Raw genomic sequence first — 19,035 nt, forward strand, 5'->3', positions numbered from 1 at the left:
AATAATATTTCCATTAATTGCACATTATAAATAACATAACAATACACCTTACTAGCACTAATGCTTGTGTGAAGCTCACATTTCTTTACCATAATACAGTACAGGGGCCTTCAACCTTTTTCAGCTCAAGGGACCCTTGGCTGATAAGGCCAAGGCCAAAATGTTACCAGCTTTTGTGAACATGAAACCGAATTCACAAATCCATTCAATGATTTGGATTAGCTTCAAAATGTAATGTTTTCTCCCAAACTACACGTAGCTGCTCCAATCTAAATTTTTCTTAAAGTTGTTTTGAGCGCGGGTTCACCGTCGGTCATTGCTTATGGTTAAATAGCCTATCACTTATATTGGTTTAGCTTACTATGTGTGTCAGTCATTTCCATTACAAATAGGCCTAATGCAATTTTAGATATTTAATCCCTAAAACTTATCACATTGTACAGTGGAGTTTTTTTTATATGTATATAACTTTTTCTGCTGTAAGTGCATGTTGAGTGTGATGTCTGTATGCTACTGAGACCTTGAATTTCCCCTTGGGGATCAATATAGAAAATAAAGTAAAGTATCTATCTATCTATCAAAACCGGTTGTCATTTTTATGTTGAGGCGGCGGGGGTGTTGTTGGCAGCTGCTGAAAGTAACTAATAAAGTAATTTGTAATCTAACTTAGTTACTTTTAAAATCAAGTAATCAGTAAAGTAAATAAGTTACTTTTTAAAGGAGTAATCAGTAATCAGATTACTTTTTCAAGGTAACTGGCAACACTGATTGCGACTGAAGTTAAATCTAATTAAGTACTGTCTCTGATAGGCCTACAGGCTACATTACAGCGGCCCTTGTTCTTGTACAAACACAAAAACAAACGTCAACAGAATTTGCGTAGGCATATTGAAATAAAGTGAACGTCCTTAATGGATAAAACATCCACGAACAAACGCTAACCATTCTGATGACGTAGCGCCTGCATTTTTAAAACATGGCCGCGCCCTAGTGGCGAAAGTCGTTATTGATGTCAATTTCCAGTGAAACTACTTGAATTTCAGATTTAATGAAAATCCATGTATCTTCAAAAATGAAAAAGCAACCAAAAAATGGTCACAGTTCTCACTGCTTCCACTTTAATGGAATATGAGTAATAGGATACGGAACCATTTACATCTGGAGATAGTTCCTTGTCATGACCAAAATCATAGAAGTTGTCATTACAAGCTACTTATCTCCTATAATCCCGCGTGATCTTCACCTATTATATTTGATTGAATGGACATTATTGTTTATTGTTGATATTCTCTTTAATCTAGTCTAACCAACATTTTATATAAATTGAAGTATTATATTGTTTTGTATTTGTATGTCGCTTTGGACAAAAACATATGCCAAATCCCATAACCATATAAGACCATTCATGCTCAAGATGTCTTTTTCACAGATTGATTTCTTATTTAACATTTTTTTTGCTAGTTAGTCATTAGTCATTACCAGACAATGCTGACAGGGTTCTTGCTGATAGATGAACTCAGGTGCTTTGGGGAAGTACACCTTCAGTTTGTCCCACACCTCCACAGACACCAGCCTCCTCTCACTCGCCAGGATACTGAGGCCCCCTGGAGAACAGGGTGAAAACACAGAGAGTAGAGTGAGGGCCCAAGTAAAATTTCTGCATTGCAATTAAGTGTGTGCAGATATCTACCATGAGGACAGAGGATGTCTTCATTGATGGTCTTCATGCCCTCAGTATCCATGTCTTCTCTGTCTGTCGTCTTTGCACCTGTATTGTAAACACATACAATCCGTCAAAGAATAGATAGAATGGATGAACAGAGTATTTTACCCTTTTCTTTAATAACAGGTTATTGCCACTTCGGTCTGTCAAAAACATACTCGGATGCTATTTTATGGCGGTAAAATATCATGAAGACCTTGTGGTTATTTTTCCATACTCTCCCATTTTACTTTAGAATTAAGGCAGACTTCTACAATAGCTGTGGGTTATCTAAAATAGAATAGAAACCACCTTACTTTTGCTGTTGCAGAAAAGTGGAGCATGGACTTTCTCATAAACTTGATGAATGCCATTAAAATCTACGGAGAACACAATTGTGCCTGACTTTAATTGTGGGGGAAAAAAGAGTTTGGAGAACTACAGTGGGTTCATTCGCGCTTTCCGTGATTCACGCAGCTGCGTGATATGTACAACATATTGCCACGAGGTGGCAGCTTAAGTCCGCTATAGCATTGCCGGTAAAAGTCCGCTATAGCATTGCCGGTAAACAGGGCATTGATTGATACTGTAAGCTACAGAACGATACTAAAGATCACCACGTTGAAGTCATACAGTAGACTAGGCTAAATCAGAGCCTACTTTGCTGGGGCCAGAGATGATGACCTTTGACGAACAGTTTAGGCCTACTGAAAATGAGCGTTCAGTGAACACATAAAACCGCGAGTTTGTTAGCTAACAGAAATGTAGTGATTGTGACACTCAGGCCTATGAAGTATAAGTCTGTCTGCAAACGGGACATTCTAAAACGCTTAACGTGAAAAAGCTTAATGTGACTTAAGGTCGGAAAACAACGATCAATCACCAAATTTCTCATGGCCATATCTTGTCATGCCTGTCCATATCTTCAAACTAAACTGAAATCCAACGATTATAGAAAATATCTCACATTAACATTTTCTTCTTCATTGGCGCCTATGGCGAGAAAAAGGCTTAACGTGGTTTAATGTACCTAAACAACAATCAATGATTGCCAAATTTATCTTTCATATTGCTCCTCATAAGGACATACATAGGGTCCCCGTTAAAAATTGACACTTCATTCACGATAATGGTGATTCACGCAGCTGGGTGACATGTAAGTACAACTGCAGCCGCTTGGGGGAAGCATAGTCTGCTGTGGCGTTCAACGGTCGAACCGGACGGCGCAGTCGACAGCAAGGGCTGTGATTGGCCGAGTTTTCAGTGCGTTTCTCTGTTTTTAGCAGCCCCTGCAACATGCTAATCCACTGTAGCCTAAGCTTTGTACATAATGTTAAACATAGTTTTGGATTCAGTGGCAAGATTTCTTGATTGTATAGTGCCTGTCTCTCAGTAATGTTTTAAAATGAGAGCTTCGTCAGCTGGCAGTAGGCTACTTTGTCGGTAGTCATGAGAAGTTAAACTTGCTAACAGAACATAAAAATGCTGCCCAGAAACCTTGTGAATAGTTCTGACACTAACGAGGTTGAAATATAGCCTTTGCCTACAGCATCTCCTTAACAGTAATGTTAACAAAATGACAGCATTCATATGACAAAGGAAAACGAATCCGGTCACTCAAGACTGTGCCGCAGCCGGGGCAGAAGACGCTTTGGTGGCCCCACAATGTTATAAACTTAACCTAAATAGCCGGCTGCTGTAAGCTACAATCGGATTTTATTGTATACCCCTGTTGTCTCAATGATGATAACATCTCATTTCCGACTATATTTCAAAGTGTGCCGTTCATTTGCATTATTAACATAACATCGTATTTTGTCATTTTTGGCGAAGACATGCATTCCGTTAGGGATATTGAACATATTTAACATTCTCTAACCATTGGTGCAGTTGTCAGCACAAAAAATCATTTCATTCTTTTGCTCTTTTGCATTGCTCTATGCTGTTCTATGGTGCTTTCTGCCTCTTGGTTTACGCGATGTTTGTTTTCGCGTTTCATAGAAATCCATATATAATGAGCACATAAAACGACTTGTTGACGTTTTGGGACATTAATCTACATGTAGGCTACGTTAAGCTTTAAGGATTGTATGTCCTTAATTTATTTATATAGGCCTATTTAGGCTACTTGCGCAAACCCTGGATACTTTTATTGCCACACAACAATATTGGTGGTATTTGTTACATTAGCTTCAAAAGGCACCGCTTCAGAAAGCTGCACTGCTTGTGAAAGAAGGGGGTGGGGGAGGGGAGCTTGCAGCCAAGTGTCGGAAAAATGCATAGCCTACAACACAGAACTCTCGCATTAGTCACTGACAGTAGACACGCTTCCAGCCTAATGACTTTCACACATTTTGAATGATTTACAGTATGCCTATACATTAGCGCTCCACGTGTAGAGACTGTGCAGAATACAATGTGTGAATGATGCTCAATGATTTGCCAATAGCCTATAATAGTCTTCTGCTGGGTTGCATGTACTGTATAGCCTAGGTTTACTGTACATTTTTTCAGCCTTTATTGGTTAAATTACCATTTTTATTACGAAAATATTTCTTAACTTCAAAAACACAGTGTCTAAAACTCGGTGTCATTCAGACTGAACCCTCTTGACGTTTGGTGATTAATTGACAGCTGTTTTGGGACACGTTAAACTTTCTTTATAATGAGCGCATAAAACGACTTGTTGTTTGGGACATCAAGCTACGTTAAGCTTTTTCACGTTAAGGATTGTATGTCCTTAATTTATTTATATATTTAGGCTACTTGCGCAAACCCTGGATACTTTTATTGCCACACAACAATATTGGTGGTATTTGTTACATTAGCTTCAAAAGGCACCGCTTCAGAAAGCTGCACTGCTTGTGAAAGAAGGGGGTGGGGGAGGGGAGCTTGCAGCCAAGTGTCGGAAAAATGCATAGCCTACAACACAGAACCCGCTTCTCGCACTAGTCACTGACAGTAGACACGCTTCCAGCCTAATGACTTTCACACATTTTGCAGAGAAAGCTCGAGTAGCCGAGAGAGCAGAGAAAGCTCGAGTAGCCGAGAGAGACGCCGAGAATGATCGGTTGAAAGCGGAGGTCAAAAACCTCAAACGAGAGCTTCAACAACTCCGAGACCAGCCACTTGGAGAGCCACAGAGACATTTTACAGGAGATGAGAGCTGGAATCGGAGAACTTCAGGCGGCGCTTCGCGGAGCAGAGAAGTTATTCGACGCCTGAGAGACCAATCCCCAGGTGCACCTCAACACCAGCTCCAGAAACGTCCTCCTTGCAGATGTCTCCATTGGCCCTCTCCGTCACACTCAACGACAGCACCCAAGTTCCTAGTCAACACGCAGACGTGACCTTGCGTGATGTTGGTCCCGAAGACCACGCTTAGATTCACCAACAGAGCTACGCCAAGTGGGCGAATACGGATGCCTGCTCTTCAGGTCCATCGTCACAGAGGAACACTATAAAGCCTGGAGCAAAACCACCAACTGGGATGGAGCGAAGGGCAAGCGAGCACTGCCGCAAAATGTGAAAAACTTTGTGGTCTCAACACTACAACGAAAGTTCCCTGCTATGGGGAGGAGTGAACTGAAGGACTGCATCAATAAGATCAACGAATTCCTCCGCACAGCACGCAGATCTTCCCAGGGATTCAACGTGCTTTAAATTTGGACTGTAGAATGTAGACTGTTCATTATTTCAATAAATACGTTTTCTCTGAAGCACTTTCCGACTTAGCCTTTCTATAGGCTAAGCATATCATGGAGATAGAGTAGAAAACTGGATTTAACTAAACAAATGTAACTAAGTAAACTGATTGTTTACTCTACAGTAGGCTATGTTCCCCCTCTCAGGCTGTACAGTAGGCCTATTGAAAGTAGGCTAATGAGCTCAATAGACACGTTAAGCTTCCATTAGGAAACTTTTAGTTGCAGACTTTCACAACTGATTGTTTAGCCTACAGTAGCCTACTGTAGGCCTACTCTACAGTAGCCTAGGCTATAGGTTATGTTCCCCTCTCAGGCTGTACAGTAGGCCTATTGAAAGTAGACTAATGAGCTTAGACACATTAGCGCTTCCAGCCTAATGACTTTCACACATGAATGATTTACAGTAGACACATTAGCTCCACGCAGTGCATGTAACTAGGCCTAGTAGGTGCAGCAAGTGCAGTCGCACCAGGGCCTGTGACCTCCGTCGCTACCCCGCAATGCAATTGCTGGAAAATTCTATACCGGGTCCTTTCTGACTACCTGCGTGCCTTTGACCAGGCCAAGGCTACAGCGCGAACACTCGCAAATAAATGGGGGTTCAGAGTACATTTGAAAATGTTAGAGCACGGAGAGTGAAGCGTCACTTTGACGAACTATTGGAAGATGAACGGCTTAACCGATGCAGAGAGATACTTCAAAGTGCAGGTATTTAATGCAACTCTGGACATCATAATCAGTCAGCTCTCCCAAAGATGTGCAAGCATGCGGAAACTTGTTATGTGGTTGAGTCTTTACGCCCTATGATCCTTCAACTTCGCAGGTGATGATGAACTGCTTGAAAAGGCAGTACGTTTGTCAGACCATTATAGCATGGACATTGCACCGACATTCCCAACACAACTCCTCTCATTTAGGTCTTGCTTTAAAGCAGAGATTTCACAGAAGTCATCTATTTTTCAACTTGCCAAAAGGCTGGTGGTAGATTATGACAGTGTAACATCCACATTCGGGGAAGTGTGTACTGCTCTCATGTTGTTTCTACATTGCCTGTGACTGTGGCAACAGCTGAGCGATCTTTTTCCAAATGTTCAACAATTGCTGGTGTACAGGCTATAATCAATTAGCTAAATCATTTGTCCAGCTGTTTAAACATTTTTTTAGTGTTACATTCAAAAACGCAAAAGGTGCTTTGATATCTTTTTGTTTAAACGTCGGCAAGCAGGCATGCCGCGGTTGCAATGAATGAGGATAATTGGTTTTATCTGCTGTGTTATTTTTTGCATTTTGAATATGACTCGGGCTCCAGCACGCCTACTTTTTGCCGCGGTGCTTTCTTAAAGGAGCTGCACCATCTTACAACAATTGCATCTACATTTTCATATTAGAATGTTTTGTCAAGTGTAAGCTTAAACTACCGTGATCAAATTAAGTTTCCGTGCCCCCGCTGAAAGTCTCTTATGCTCTTATCGTTACACTATCAAATCTATAAGTAACCGTGACAAATAGGGTATAAGATATATAAACTCACACTATTGTATTATCATATATGTTTGGTAATGGCTCAGCTTTCTCTGATTGTTCTACTGACTTGGAAACTGCATCATGGAAGCAGTAAGTCAAGTCGCATCAAAAATAGTAGTGGCAGAACTCCAAAGTGACACCTTGTGGTTGTTTGTGTCAACTGCAGTTTGTGCCATTTCTGCTGAGAAAATGGGGATCGTGATTCCTGAAGGAACCCGTCCAAACTTAACGGGGACCCACTGTACAACTGTCAAAATATCAAAACCAAAGTCCAATTATTATGGATGTTATCTGACATTAAGCGTTTCAGCCTATATTAAAAGGAAAAAGCTTAACGTGATTCAATGTACCTAAACAACGCTCAGTGATCACCAAATTTCTCTCATATATTGCTCATCATAACCACTTAAAACTATAAAAATATCGAACCCAAAGTCCAATTATTATGGACATTACCTGACATTAAGCGTTTTATAAGACATGAAATGACATGCATGAAAATTCACTGTGCTGTTCTTCCTAGGCTTCTTCTTCTTCTTCTTTTTCTAACGCAGTTAATGCAGCTTTAACCGTTTAACGTAGAAACTTCATTCAAACTATGTTACGTAGGTCTTACTTAGGACATCTGGGCTTTGTATTTTTCATCTTTGAAACTTTTTAAACTATTAATAAAAAACTATTCAAAATTTCCCCATAGACTTAACATTGGCCTGATGACATCACAATGGGCTAATTAACTTGATTTGCACCTGTATCAACTTCCAACTGCTCAACTAAGCCCCATCAAAGAGCCAGTTAAACTGATTGATTGATTATTGAAAGGCCGTGTTGCAGGGTTCATTTTCCAACGAATTTGCACAATTTGCTTGTTGATAATAAACATTTAAACTGTTATCCATTGTATTTGATGTTGTTGGGTATCACAAAACGGAATATAATACGAAAAAGCAGGTAATATTTCACAGCATTTGAAGTGATTCTCCTTTCCCCCACAATGCATTGCATTACGTCACCTTGGGGAGACTACAGACCAAAGCCCACCTTGAGACCCTTGAGAATAACGAGAGAGGAGTAAAGAGAGACGAGTAAGGTATTGTTCAGCAGTAGATAGCGCAGATTATAGATAAATATATAGGCTATAGATAGCCTAGATATGTATATAGACAGATAGATAGCTAGATAGATCATGTCATTATGCTGGTCACAGGGGAGCTCCTCGACCAGCGGCCAAAATGCACTCGCTTCCCTAGTTACTGCAGCTCTCCACCACAGTTTCCATCGGGACGGCACAGCCCACACAAGCACCTGCAAAACTGCGACTTGCCCATATTATCTCCCTCTTTGGTAAGCCGTACCCTGACGATGTCAATGGCAATCAATCACGAGCAGAAGAAGCTAGAAGCTAAGTAACTGGGGTGGCTCACAGGTGGGACTAAAAAGTTAGCCCAGCTAGCTATCATGATGCTTCATATTCTTATCCATAGCTGCCAACTCTCACGCATTGGCCGTGAGACACACGCATTTGATTAGTTTCACACACTCACACGCCACACCGCCGGTCGGTCAGATGCCTGAAAAATGAGTTTAGCCTATAGATCTACCTGTTGAGCCACGGTTATGCTTTCAGAGACGGTGAGAGGGTTCAAGAGCACCCCCTGTCTGTGGAATTTTCTAAATTTTCTCTCATTTGCGATGCTACTTCAAAAGCCATCCCAGGCGCATTCCCCCGGCTTCAGGTAGGCCTATGCTTTGAGTATTGTTCACGCTGAAGTGTCAACATGGTAGGTCAAATACCTGGCAGATGAGGTTCAACTAAACTAAACCTATACATGATATCACACATCATGTGAACGAAATGGAATCTAAGCTTTCCAATGATTTTAGCCAAGTTGCTGTGATAAATGGTTCATGAAAATTATCATTGAACCGGCGTGCAATTTAGGCTAATCATATTTGCATTTTGCACACAGTGCACACCCATTACTCGGTTGTAATATCTCACTAACCCTTCACACAACATGTGGCAAACCTAATATCACAATAAACAGCAAACCCATGCGAATCACGAGGATATAAAGCATGCCTCTGTTTTTGAAATTGCAACACATTTCTACATAGCCTCATTGGGGCTAAATTATAATGTATTCTAATGTAAACTATTTGTCAGTAGGCCTACATACATTTTTGTAAATTGCTCAGTAGATTATCCCACTATCATGGTTCTTATATTGTCAGGTTCCAGCCAATCCCACTTACACAGATAAATGAATATATTTATATTGCCATGCTTTCTAGTGACATTAATGCAAAAATATAAAGAAAATCAAATAAGGAGACACAAATATTGATATAAAGCCTGACATAAGCCATATGCAAACATTCACATCATGCAGATATGGGTACATCCTGAAAAAGGAATAGCCTGTAGGCTATGGCCATTACAATGAACAATATATTATCTTAAATGAACTAGCTGAAAAACACAGGTGACCACTTAATGGTGACTGCATAATTTCATGGAGTGCTGAACATTTCTGAACTGTGAAATGGACCATATGTTTTTGTGGTTGTGAACTTATTGCAATATCACCATAACTAGTACCTGTGTATGCATGGTTATAATTCTGAAGTGCAAAATAGCTTAGGCTACAGCACAAATATTTCCATAAAAATAAGCAAGTCTGACCTCTGAATTTATTTTTAAAAGTGCACCAGATTGATGCATTTAAAAGTTAAAATATACAAACATTTCTTAAATTCTTCCAAAACACCCACCCACTTTTTAAAATTGTTAGTTTGGACCCCCACTATTGCCGTCTTGAAATAACAGTGCTGTTTGTACGTAAATAAATAATAACCTATAGGTTTATGTAAAACTCCCCATTAACAGCATCACGTCACTAACCACAGCTAGACTGCACAATGGTAGGCCTTCAAAAGCATGACATTTTCGCTTTAGTTTGATATTTAATTTACTTTATCCGCTTTCATGCGTTCATTAAACGTCCGCAGTGCTGTAATGGAAACCTTATTGCGTAGCCAAGTAGCCTATATATTCAGTTATTTTTAAATTATGCATGATTTACTTTTTATTAATTTCGTAGGCTGGCTTTATTTTGTTATATAGAAGTATCTAAACCCCCTGAAATGTCCCACCCAATTTCAGAATGCCTCCATTGCCCATGGTCCTAGCATTAGGCTAGATCCCTTTGATACCAATGTTAATTTAACTCTGGGACCCTGGTCCCTACACCTGAGAACCAATGTACTTTTTTTTTACTGTACGGTATAATGCTGAACGAGCCAAACAAAAATTTCCGCAGCAAAATTTTGGTTGGCCCCACCAAATCTCACTCCAAGGTTTTTTGAAAAGTTGGCAGGCCTGTTATCTGAACTAACGACATGATCACTATCACTAGATATAAAGAACATGTTGACTTTCATTCGGTGCTGTTCACTGACAGTAACAAAAAAAGTGTCGTAATGTTATAAGCATAATACATTGAACTGAATAGGTGCATTATAGCCTCATAACGAGGCCTCTCAAATTCAGAAAATTGCATTAAACTAAAATCGGAAGACATTGTTATCTTTGTTAGACCATAGGGTCGTTGTCATATAAATGCTGTAACGAAATTCAAGTGTAAATATACAAACTTTATGTTGAAAGTGTAACCGCGACCGTTTCCCATAGGAATGAATGTAAAACATATACCCTCCAAAAAAGAGACCTCCGGAATTCAGAAAAAATACTAAATTGATATCAGGCAACGTTATTACCATTGGTAGATCATAGGGTAGCTGTGATATAAATGCTGTGACGAAATTCAAGTGTAAATATACAAACTTTATGTTGAAAGTGTAACCGCGATGTCCATTGAAATGCATTGAAATGAATGAAGCGCAGATCAAAATAGTCCCCAAAGTGACGCCATCACCGAATTAATTGCAAAAAACCCGCTAATGCTAAAAACAACAAAAACTGGCATTTAACACCATTTGGAGAAATTTTTAAAATGATATACATATATTGAGTGCTTTATGTACCCATTAATCAACAGTGGTGTTTAACCTGCAACACAGGCTTTAAACTATTAATTAAAAACTATTAGGCCTTTATGACATCACAGCAATTAGAATCTTGTGCCAGGTGGCCAGGCCACCTGCATCAACTGTCAGTTTCTCAGGCTTTAAGCATAGTCTCCTTCTCTTAATATAATAATAATAATAATAATAATAATAAAGCTTTATTTGTATAGCACCTTTCATACACAGAATGCAGCTCAAAGTGCTTTACATTTGAAGCATGTAACACAATAATAGTCAGTCAGTCATTATCAATCACTTTTCTTTGCTGTTTATGTTATACTCAGCAACATATCAAAATATAGAAAATGACGCCATAAGACTGGCAGCCTTAACCCTCTTACCCCCACAAGCACGCCATATGGCAACTGTGGCAAGGAAAAACTCCCATATTCCAGGAAGAAACCTTGAGCAGAACCTGACTTAATAGGGGAGCCCATCTGCTTCTGGCTGGCTAAGCCCTCCAATAGTAGCAGATGTAGAATAATCTGAAAATGTAGTCTACAGGATAAGATGAGTTAACTAAAAGCTTTCCTGTACAGGTATGTTTTCAGATCTTTTTAAAAATATTTACTGAACTTGCCTGCTTGATGTACAGAGGCAGGGTGTTCCATAGTTTGGGGCATAATGGATAAACGCAGCTTCTCCACTTTGTTTGTGGAGCACTTTGGAATGCGATTAAAAGATTACAATTGGATGATCTAAGTTTCCTTTGTGGTTGATAAGATATTAAAAGCTCAGAGATATATGAAGGTGCTATGCCATTCAGAGCTTTGTAAGTAATTAACATAACCTTAAAATCAATTCTATAGGAAATAGGGAGCCAGTGCAGTTCAGCCAACACAGGGGTGATGTGTTCTCTCTTCTTAGTCTTAGTTAAAAGTCTAGCCGCAGAGTTCTGTATGAGTGCCAATTTCTTTAGATGTTTTTTGGGAAGACCAGTGAAAAGTGCATTGCAGTAGTCTAACCTGCTAGTTAGGACTAGCCTACACATCCTGTTCAACTGTTCAGTCATTCCAACTATTTTAAACCTCATCTACCTAGCAAATAATTTAACCATTTAAACTATCCACCTCTTTAACTGTTCAGTCATTCAAACTATATTAAACCTCATCTACCTAGCAACCAACATAGCAACCACCTCAAGTACCCTAGCAACAGCCTAGCAACCATGTCATATACCCCAGCAACAGCCTAGCAACCACTTCCACAGTTACAACCTAGCAACCAACATAGCAATCAATGAGTTTAACCTAGCAACCAGCATAGCAACCACCACAACTGAGCTAGCAACAGCCTAGCAACCACCTTAAGTACCCTAGCAACAGCCTACCAAACATGTCAAATACCCTAGCAACAGCCTAGCAACCATGTGAAATACCCAAGCAACAGCCTAGCAACCACCACAATGTCAGCCTAGCAACCACCACAATGTCAACCTAGCAACCACCACAATGTCAACCTAGCAACCACCATAGCAACCAACAGGATTACCCAAGCAACCAGCATAGCATCCACTTAATTTGGCATAACAACCAACATATGTACCCTAGCAACACTATTGCAACTATATCGGCATTATTTGTTTTTTTCTCTGCATGATATTTTACATATTATTTTTTGCATTTTCATGCACTGTATTTCCTTCAGGAAATGCTTTTCTAGTTATGGATGTCATCTTGCAGTAAGCGTTTCTGATTCAATGAGGCCTATATTAAAAGGAAAAAGCTTAACGTGATTCAATGTACCTAAACAACGCTCAGTGATCACCACATTTCTCTCATATATTGTTCATCATAACCACTTAAAACTATAAAAATATCGAACCCAAAGTCCAATTATTATGGACGTTATCTGACATTAAGTGTTTCTACTTCATTGAGGCCTATATTAAAAGGAAAAAGCTTAACGTGGTTCAATGTACCTAAACAACGCTCAGTGATCAGTCACCAAATTTATCTCATATATTGCTCCTCATAAGCACATAAAACTGTCAAAAAAATCGAACCCAAAGTCCAATTTTTATGGACGTTATCTGACAAAGCGTTTCTGCTTCATTGAGGTCTATTGAAAGGAAAAAGCTTAACATGGTTTAATGTACCTAAACAACGATCAGTGATCACCAAATTTCTATATTGCTCATCATAAGCACTTAACACCATTACATTCCAAATGCACATTCTTAATAGGCAATCTCTGTTACCATTTTAAATCCGCATTCTATGCAAACATTCTAAATGGCTAAACGCCATTTCAAGTAACCATTCTCCATTAAATTCTAAATACACATTCTAAGTCAACATTCTTCATATTCTCTGACTAACTATTTAGCCACAGTGAAGAAGAGTGGCGTTTTGGACGTTAGCTACACAGGAATGCTATTAGATCCTGAGTTTTTATTCCTTTTAGACCTTTAGAATATGAAGAATGTTGATGATGATATATATTAGGGGTGTAACGGTACACAGAATTCACAGTTCGGTTCATAAAACTGAAAATAGGCCTACAGCATCTCTTATTTCTGAAAGTGCAAATTACATAGAATAATGATTTTTTTTAAAATCCACTTAAGCAAGACCGTCAACATCCGTGTTTAGTTGTATATGGAAGGGTCTACAATTTGCCTCAAATTTTTTTAGTGTGTGTACAGTAATAATCTACTGTGAAAATAAACAGTAATAATAACTGAAAATATCACACTATTTTGCCTTCTTTTAAAAAACTAAATTGCTCCTTTCTTTTTAGAAACAGACTACAACTAGAAGTCACGTGACTTTACCCTTCGACGTTAACTCACCGTGGCATGGTTTGTTTATTAGCCTGGTTAGCGTTGACACTTTCTTTTACTGTCTATGCACTTAACACTGCCAGCTCCTCATGTGAGAAGTTACAAGTTACCCTATCATAAAGGTAATTACCACGAGATTTACATAGCTTTCTGTCATTATGAAATCATTTTAAGCCATAGGTTTTGGCCCTATTTGTATGTGTATTAGGGCTGGGATAAACGATTATTTTTTAAACAATTAATCTAGCGATTATTTTTTCGATGCATCGATTAATCCAACGATTCATTTTTTCAGTCCGATTAGATTAACGGTTCGTACTACTTCTCCTTGGGACAAGCACTTTTGAGTCTTGCCCAGTTTATTTTGTGTTGTTTCAGTTGTCCTACTACAAACTGCACAGGGACCCGCCTCAGGAAAATAATTTTGGAGTCCCCAGTTCTACAACCCCAATTCCAAAAAAGTTGGGATGCTGTGTGAAATGTAAATAAAATCAGAATCTGCTAAAATCTTTGAAATAATTGCGTTGACTTTATGCCCACACTCCTATGGCCTATGATTAATGGGGATTAATAGGCAATACATCAATTCAACTGAACTTAATTGAATTGAAAAAGTAACTTTTGTGTAACTTGGTTATGTGTTGATTGGATATAAACATAACCATTGGCCAGTGGCACTCCAAATCCCCCGAAAACTTTACCTATGCCAGAAAACTCCCAAGAAGTACCTTTGCTCACAATGATGTTGGAGCGATCACCATTGGTCTTGTGGTCACCATGCTTAGTATGCTCCTCATCCTCTTCCATCTGCTCGAATGCCAGCTGCTTCCAGATGCGTAGAGACAGTTTGCCTACCCAAAACCCTTTACCACTGGGAAACAATAGAAGGATTGTATTACATTATTTTATTCAGCCAGTTACATATCACAACCCTCCAAAAGTTTAGAACCTGTCTTGGAAAACATAATTATAGTGGATGGAATCCACTATCTTGAAATCTCCTGGTTTCTTCTTATTACAGTGCATGAAAATGCACTGTACTGTTATTCCAAGGCTTTTTCTTCTTCTTCTTCTTCTTATTCTTCTTCTTCTAACGCAGTTAATGCAGCTTCAACCGTTTAACGTAGAAACTTCATTCAAACTGTGTTATGTGAGGTCTTACTTAGGACATGTGGGCTTTGTATTTTTCAACTTTGTAACTTTTATACTTTTTAAACTATTAATTAAAAACTACTCAAAATTTCCCCATAGACTTAACATGGGCTGATGACATCACAATAGAGCCGTTAAGCAATTAGAATCCTATGGCAGGTGTTCAGGCCACCTGGACCAACTGCCAGTCTCAGGCTTTAAGCATACAAACTGGCCCTATTAAGACTATACATCCTGTTCAACTGCTTCCTCTGCCAAAAACTGTTTCAAAATAAAAGTCCTCACTGTAATATTTTACTGTTAAACAATTTAACCCTTTAAACTACTGAACTTTTTAACTGTTCAGCCATTGTAACTGTTACTTGTCATCAACTATGACTCCTACCCACTGTAGCTAGTTAGCTAAGTCACATGGTTAGCATAGTTAGCATGCTAGCATGTTAGCATGCTAGTTAGCATTTTTAGCAAAACTGCTTAAAATTATTAGCTAAGTTAGCTAAGTCACATGGTTAGCATAGTTAGCATGCTAACATGTTAGCATGCTAGTTAGCATTTTTAACAAAACTGCTTAAAATGATTAGCTAAGTCAGCTTAGTAACATGGTTAAGATAGTTAAGATGTTAAGATGCTAGTTAGCATAACTGCTAAAAATAATTAGCTAAGTTAGCTAAGTCCCATGGTTAGCATACTTAAGATTTTAACATTGTTAGCATGCTAGTTAGCATAGTAACTTGGTTAACATTATTATCTTTGTTAACATAGTTAGCATAACTGCTAGCAAACATTAGCCATTCCAAGTGTCAGTTATCGCCAACTATCTACCTAAATAATTTAACCATTTAAACTATCCACTTATTTAACCGCTCAATCATTCCAACTATATTAAACCTCATCTACCAAGTAAATCATTTACCTATATAAACTATCCACCTATTTAACTGTTCAGTCATGCCAACTATATTAAACCTCATCTACCTAGCAACCAATATAGTTTGTTTTTACTCTGTATGATATTTGACATAATATTTTTTGCATTTTCATGCACTGTATTTCCTTCAGGAAATGCTTTTCTAGTATTAATATTATTCTTCTTCTAACGCTTTTTGTGCGTTTAATACAGCTTCAACCGTTTAACTTAGAAACTTCATTCAAACTGGGTGCTATGTGGGTCTTACTTATGTGACTTCAGCTATGTATTTTTCAACTTTGTAACTTTTATACTTTTTAAACTATTAATTAAAAACTACTAAAATTTCCCCATTGACTTTACATTAGATTATGACATCACCTGTGAATCAAACTGTGTCAGCTTCTAATGCATACAATCTGGTGCTCTCTAAAACTACACATCCTGTTTAAGTGTTTCCCTTGTGTCAATAAAAGTCACAGCCATATCTCATGCTTTGCACATTATATCTCCAGAACGGTTTGACGCATATGCTTCAAATTTGGTACAAGTGTTTGTATGGACTCAAAGATGAAGTGAGTTGATGTTGGAGGTCAAAGGTCAAGTCAATGAACACTCTAAGTGCAATATCTCAAGAATGCCTTGACATACATGCCTGAAATTTGGTATGAGTATTTGTATGGATTCAAAGATGAAGTGAATTGATGTTGGAGGTCAAAGGTCAAGGTCAAAAACACCTTGAGTGTTATATCTCAAGAACGCCTTGACACACAAGGTCTTTTGGTACGAGGGTTTGTATGAACTCAAAGATTAAGTGATTTAATAATGTTTTTTTTTCCAGGAATTTCCCCACCAACATTAAGCCAGCAGCTTTCCATCCACTATTGTAATTCCTCTGGCATTACATTCTAGTTTCAACATAATATCAGCATGTTATGTAGGTTATTATCAGTGATTCCTCTCAATTTCCTTTAGCAGTGGGGGCATTGTGGAAACACAAAAACAGCCTTTGTTTGGTGAACATAGTTGTAAATATCTGTCTCTATGGGCAATTTTGGCAATTCTCGGTCCTCTGCTTTTCAACATGCTCCCACTTCATTATTCAGCAGTACACTATTGCCCATCATTCATATGCCAATGACACACAATTATATATATATATACACACACACACACATACACACACAGTTAAGAACAAAATTATTCATACCCCTGGCAAATATTGATGTAATATTGATTTTCTCTTGACCAATGTTTGTTCTGACTGAAAATGACACTGCTACATGCCAAAAGGTTGTAAGACAATGTGGTAGAAACATGGAATCAAAAAAAAAATCGTTTTTTATCTTTTTTTTTTTTTTTACATTTTTATGAAAAATGGCATGTCCAAAATTATTCATACCTTTTTAAAATAATCAATGGAAACATCTTTATTTACCATCAAAGCTCTCGAAATGGTTCTTATAATACCTACCAAGCCTCTCCATGTCTCCACAATGATTTCAGACCCCACCTTTTTAGCAGCAATCTGGGTTTTGAGGCAGGAACGATTATTTGACATCACTTTGGCCTTGTGCTAACTTTTTTGACTGATTGAGGTCTGGACTCTGGCTGGGCCACTCTAAAATGTTGACATTGTTCTCTGTTAACCATTTCTTGCCTTGTTTAGCTGTATGTTTTGGATCATTGTATGGTTTAATGGTCCAATGATGCCTATTGGGGCAGGTCTCTCGGAACACTGCCTGATCTTTTCCTCCAGAATCTCAGTGTAGCCTCTTGCTTTAGTTTTACCGTTTACTTTGAGAAGGTCACCAGAAGGTTTGAGAAGGTTGGCTGATCACTGTTATGCAGACGACACTCAACTTTACCTGTCTTTCCCACCTGATGACTAGCGTTTCCCACCAGATTTCTGCATGCCTTAAGGATATTTCAGCCTGGATGAAAGAACGGCACCTTCAGCTTAATCTCTCAAAAACTGAGTTTTTGGTGTTTCCAGCTAAAACAGTTATTCCCCAACAGATTAACATCCAGCTTGACTCAACTTCACTGACCCCAACTAGATCGGCACGTAACTTGGGCGTTGTAATTGATGACCGACTTAACTTCTCTGAGCATGTAGCTTCTATTGCAAAATCATGCCGGTTTATGCTTTACAACATTAGGAAGATCAGACCTTCTCTGACACAAGATTCCACACAACTTCTTGTTCAGACCATGGTCATCTCTAAACTGGACTATTGTAATTCACTATTAGCTGGCTTACCCGCTTGTGTAATAAGATCATTACAGCTGATTCAGAATGCTGGAGCACGCCTGGTCTTCAATCAGCCAAAGAGGACACATGCAACTCCTCACCTAGTTAATCTCCATTGGCTCCCTATAGTATCCAGAATTAAATTTAAATCTATAGGACACTGACTGGATCTGCTCCTAGTTATTTTTTTTATTTATTTTTTTTTATTTGTGACCTTTTTTTTATGCCTTTAATGATAGTGACAGTGGAGAGTGACAGGAAGCGAATGGGAGAGAGAGCAGGGGTGGGATCCGGAAAGGACCACGGGGCGGGAATTGAACCCGGGTCGCCGGCGTACGGTGCAGTTGCGCCACAGCTGGGGCCTGCTCCTAGTTATTTTAACTCAATAATCAAGCCTTACATCCCCAACCGCCCACTGCGGTTTTCTGATGAGCGTCTGTTATGTCGACCAGTCATAAAAACTAGGTCTAATTCAAGACTCTATTCCTCAGTGGTTCCATGTTGGTGGAATGAGTTGCCCAGTGCTCTCCGTTCCTGTGGTAATTTTGGGTTGTTTAAGAGGGGTCTAAAGACATTCCTGTTCAACATGTACTTAGTTGTTTAAGCGCTTCTTATGTGTTATGGTTTGTATTGTTTTATTTTCATTAGGCTGTTGATTAATTTGACATTATTGTTTATTATTGATATTGTCCTTAATGTAGTCTTACCATGTCATTATTTATATATTACTGATTGAATGGACATTATTGTTTTATTATTGCTTTTCCCCTCATTTTCATTGCTTATTTTATTAGGCTATTGATTGAATTGATATTGCTGTTTATTAGTACTATTTTCCATATTATAGTTTGACCAACATTCTAATCTGTTCCCTGTTCAATTTTAAATATTATATTATTTTGTATTTTTGTGTTT

The 19,035-nt window shown here is 38.6% G+C and overlaps 1 protein-coding gene across 1 annotated transcript in view; it reads right to left on the bottom strand.

Annotated features, from left to right (window-relative positions):
* The window catches only part of usp48 (ubiquitin specific peptidase 48), a gene marked incomplete in the record, with an annotated part of 222,083 nt that overhangs the window by 75,814 nt on the left and 127,234 nt on the right, over window positions 1–19,035 (bottom strand). Inside the window, 3 exon segments of the mRNA XM_048254240.1 lie at window positions 1,480–1,604; window positions 1,691–1,768; window positions 14,536–14,678. Of these exon segments, the coding sequence (XP_048110197.1) occupies window positions 1,480–1,604; window positions 1,691–1,768; window positions 14,536–14,678 (346 nt within the window).

This window comes from Alosa alosa, chromosome 10 (genome assembly GCF_017589495.1).
Source record: "Alosa alosa isolate M-15738 ecotype Scorff River chromosome 10, AALO_Geno_1.1, whole genome shotgun sequence".
Classification (NCBI taxonomy): Eukaryota; Metazoa; Chordata; class Actinopteri; order Clupeiformes; family Clupeidae; genus Alosa; species Alosa alosa.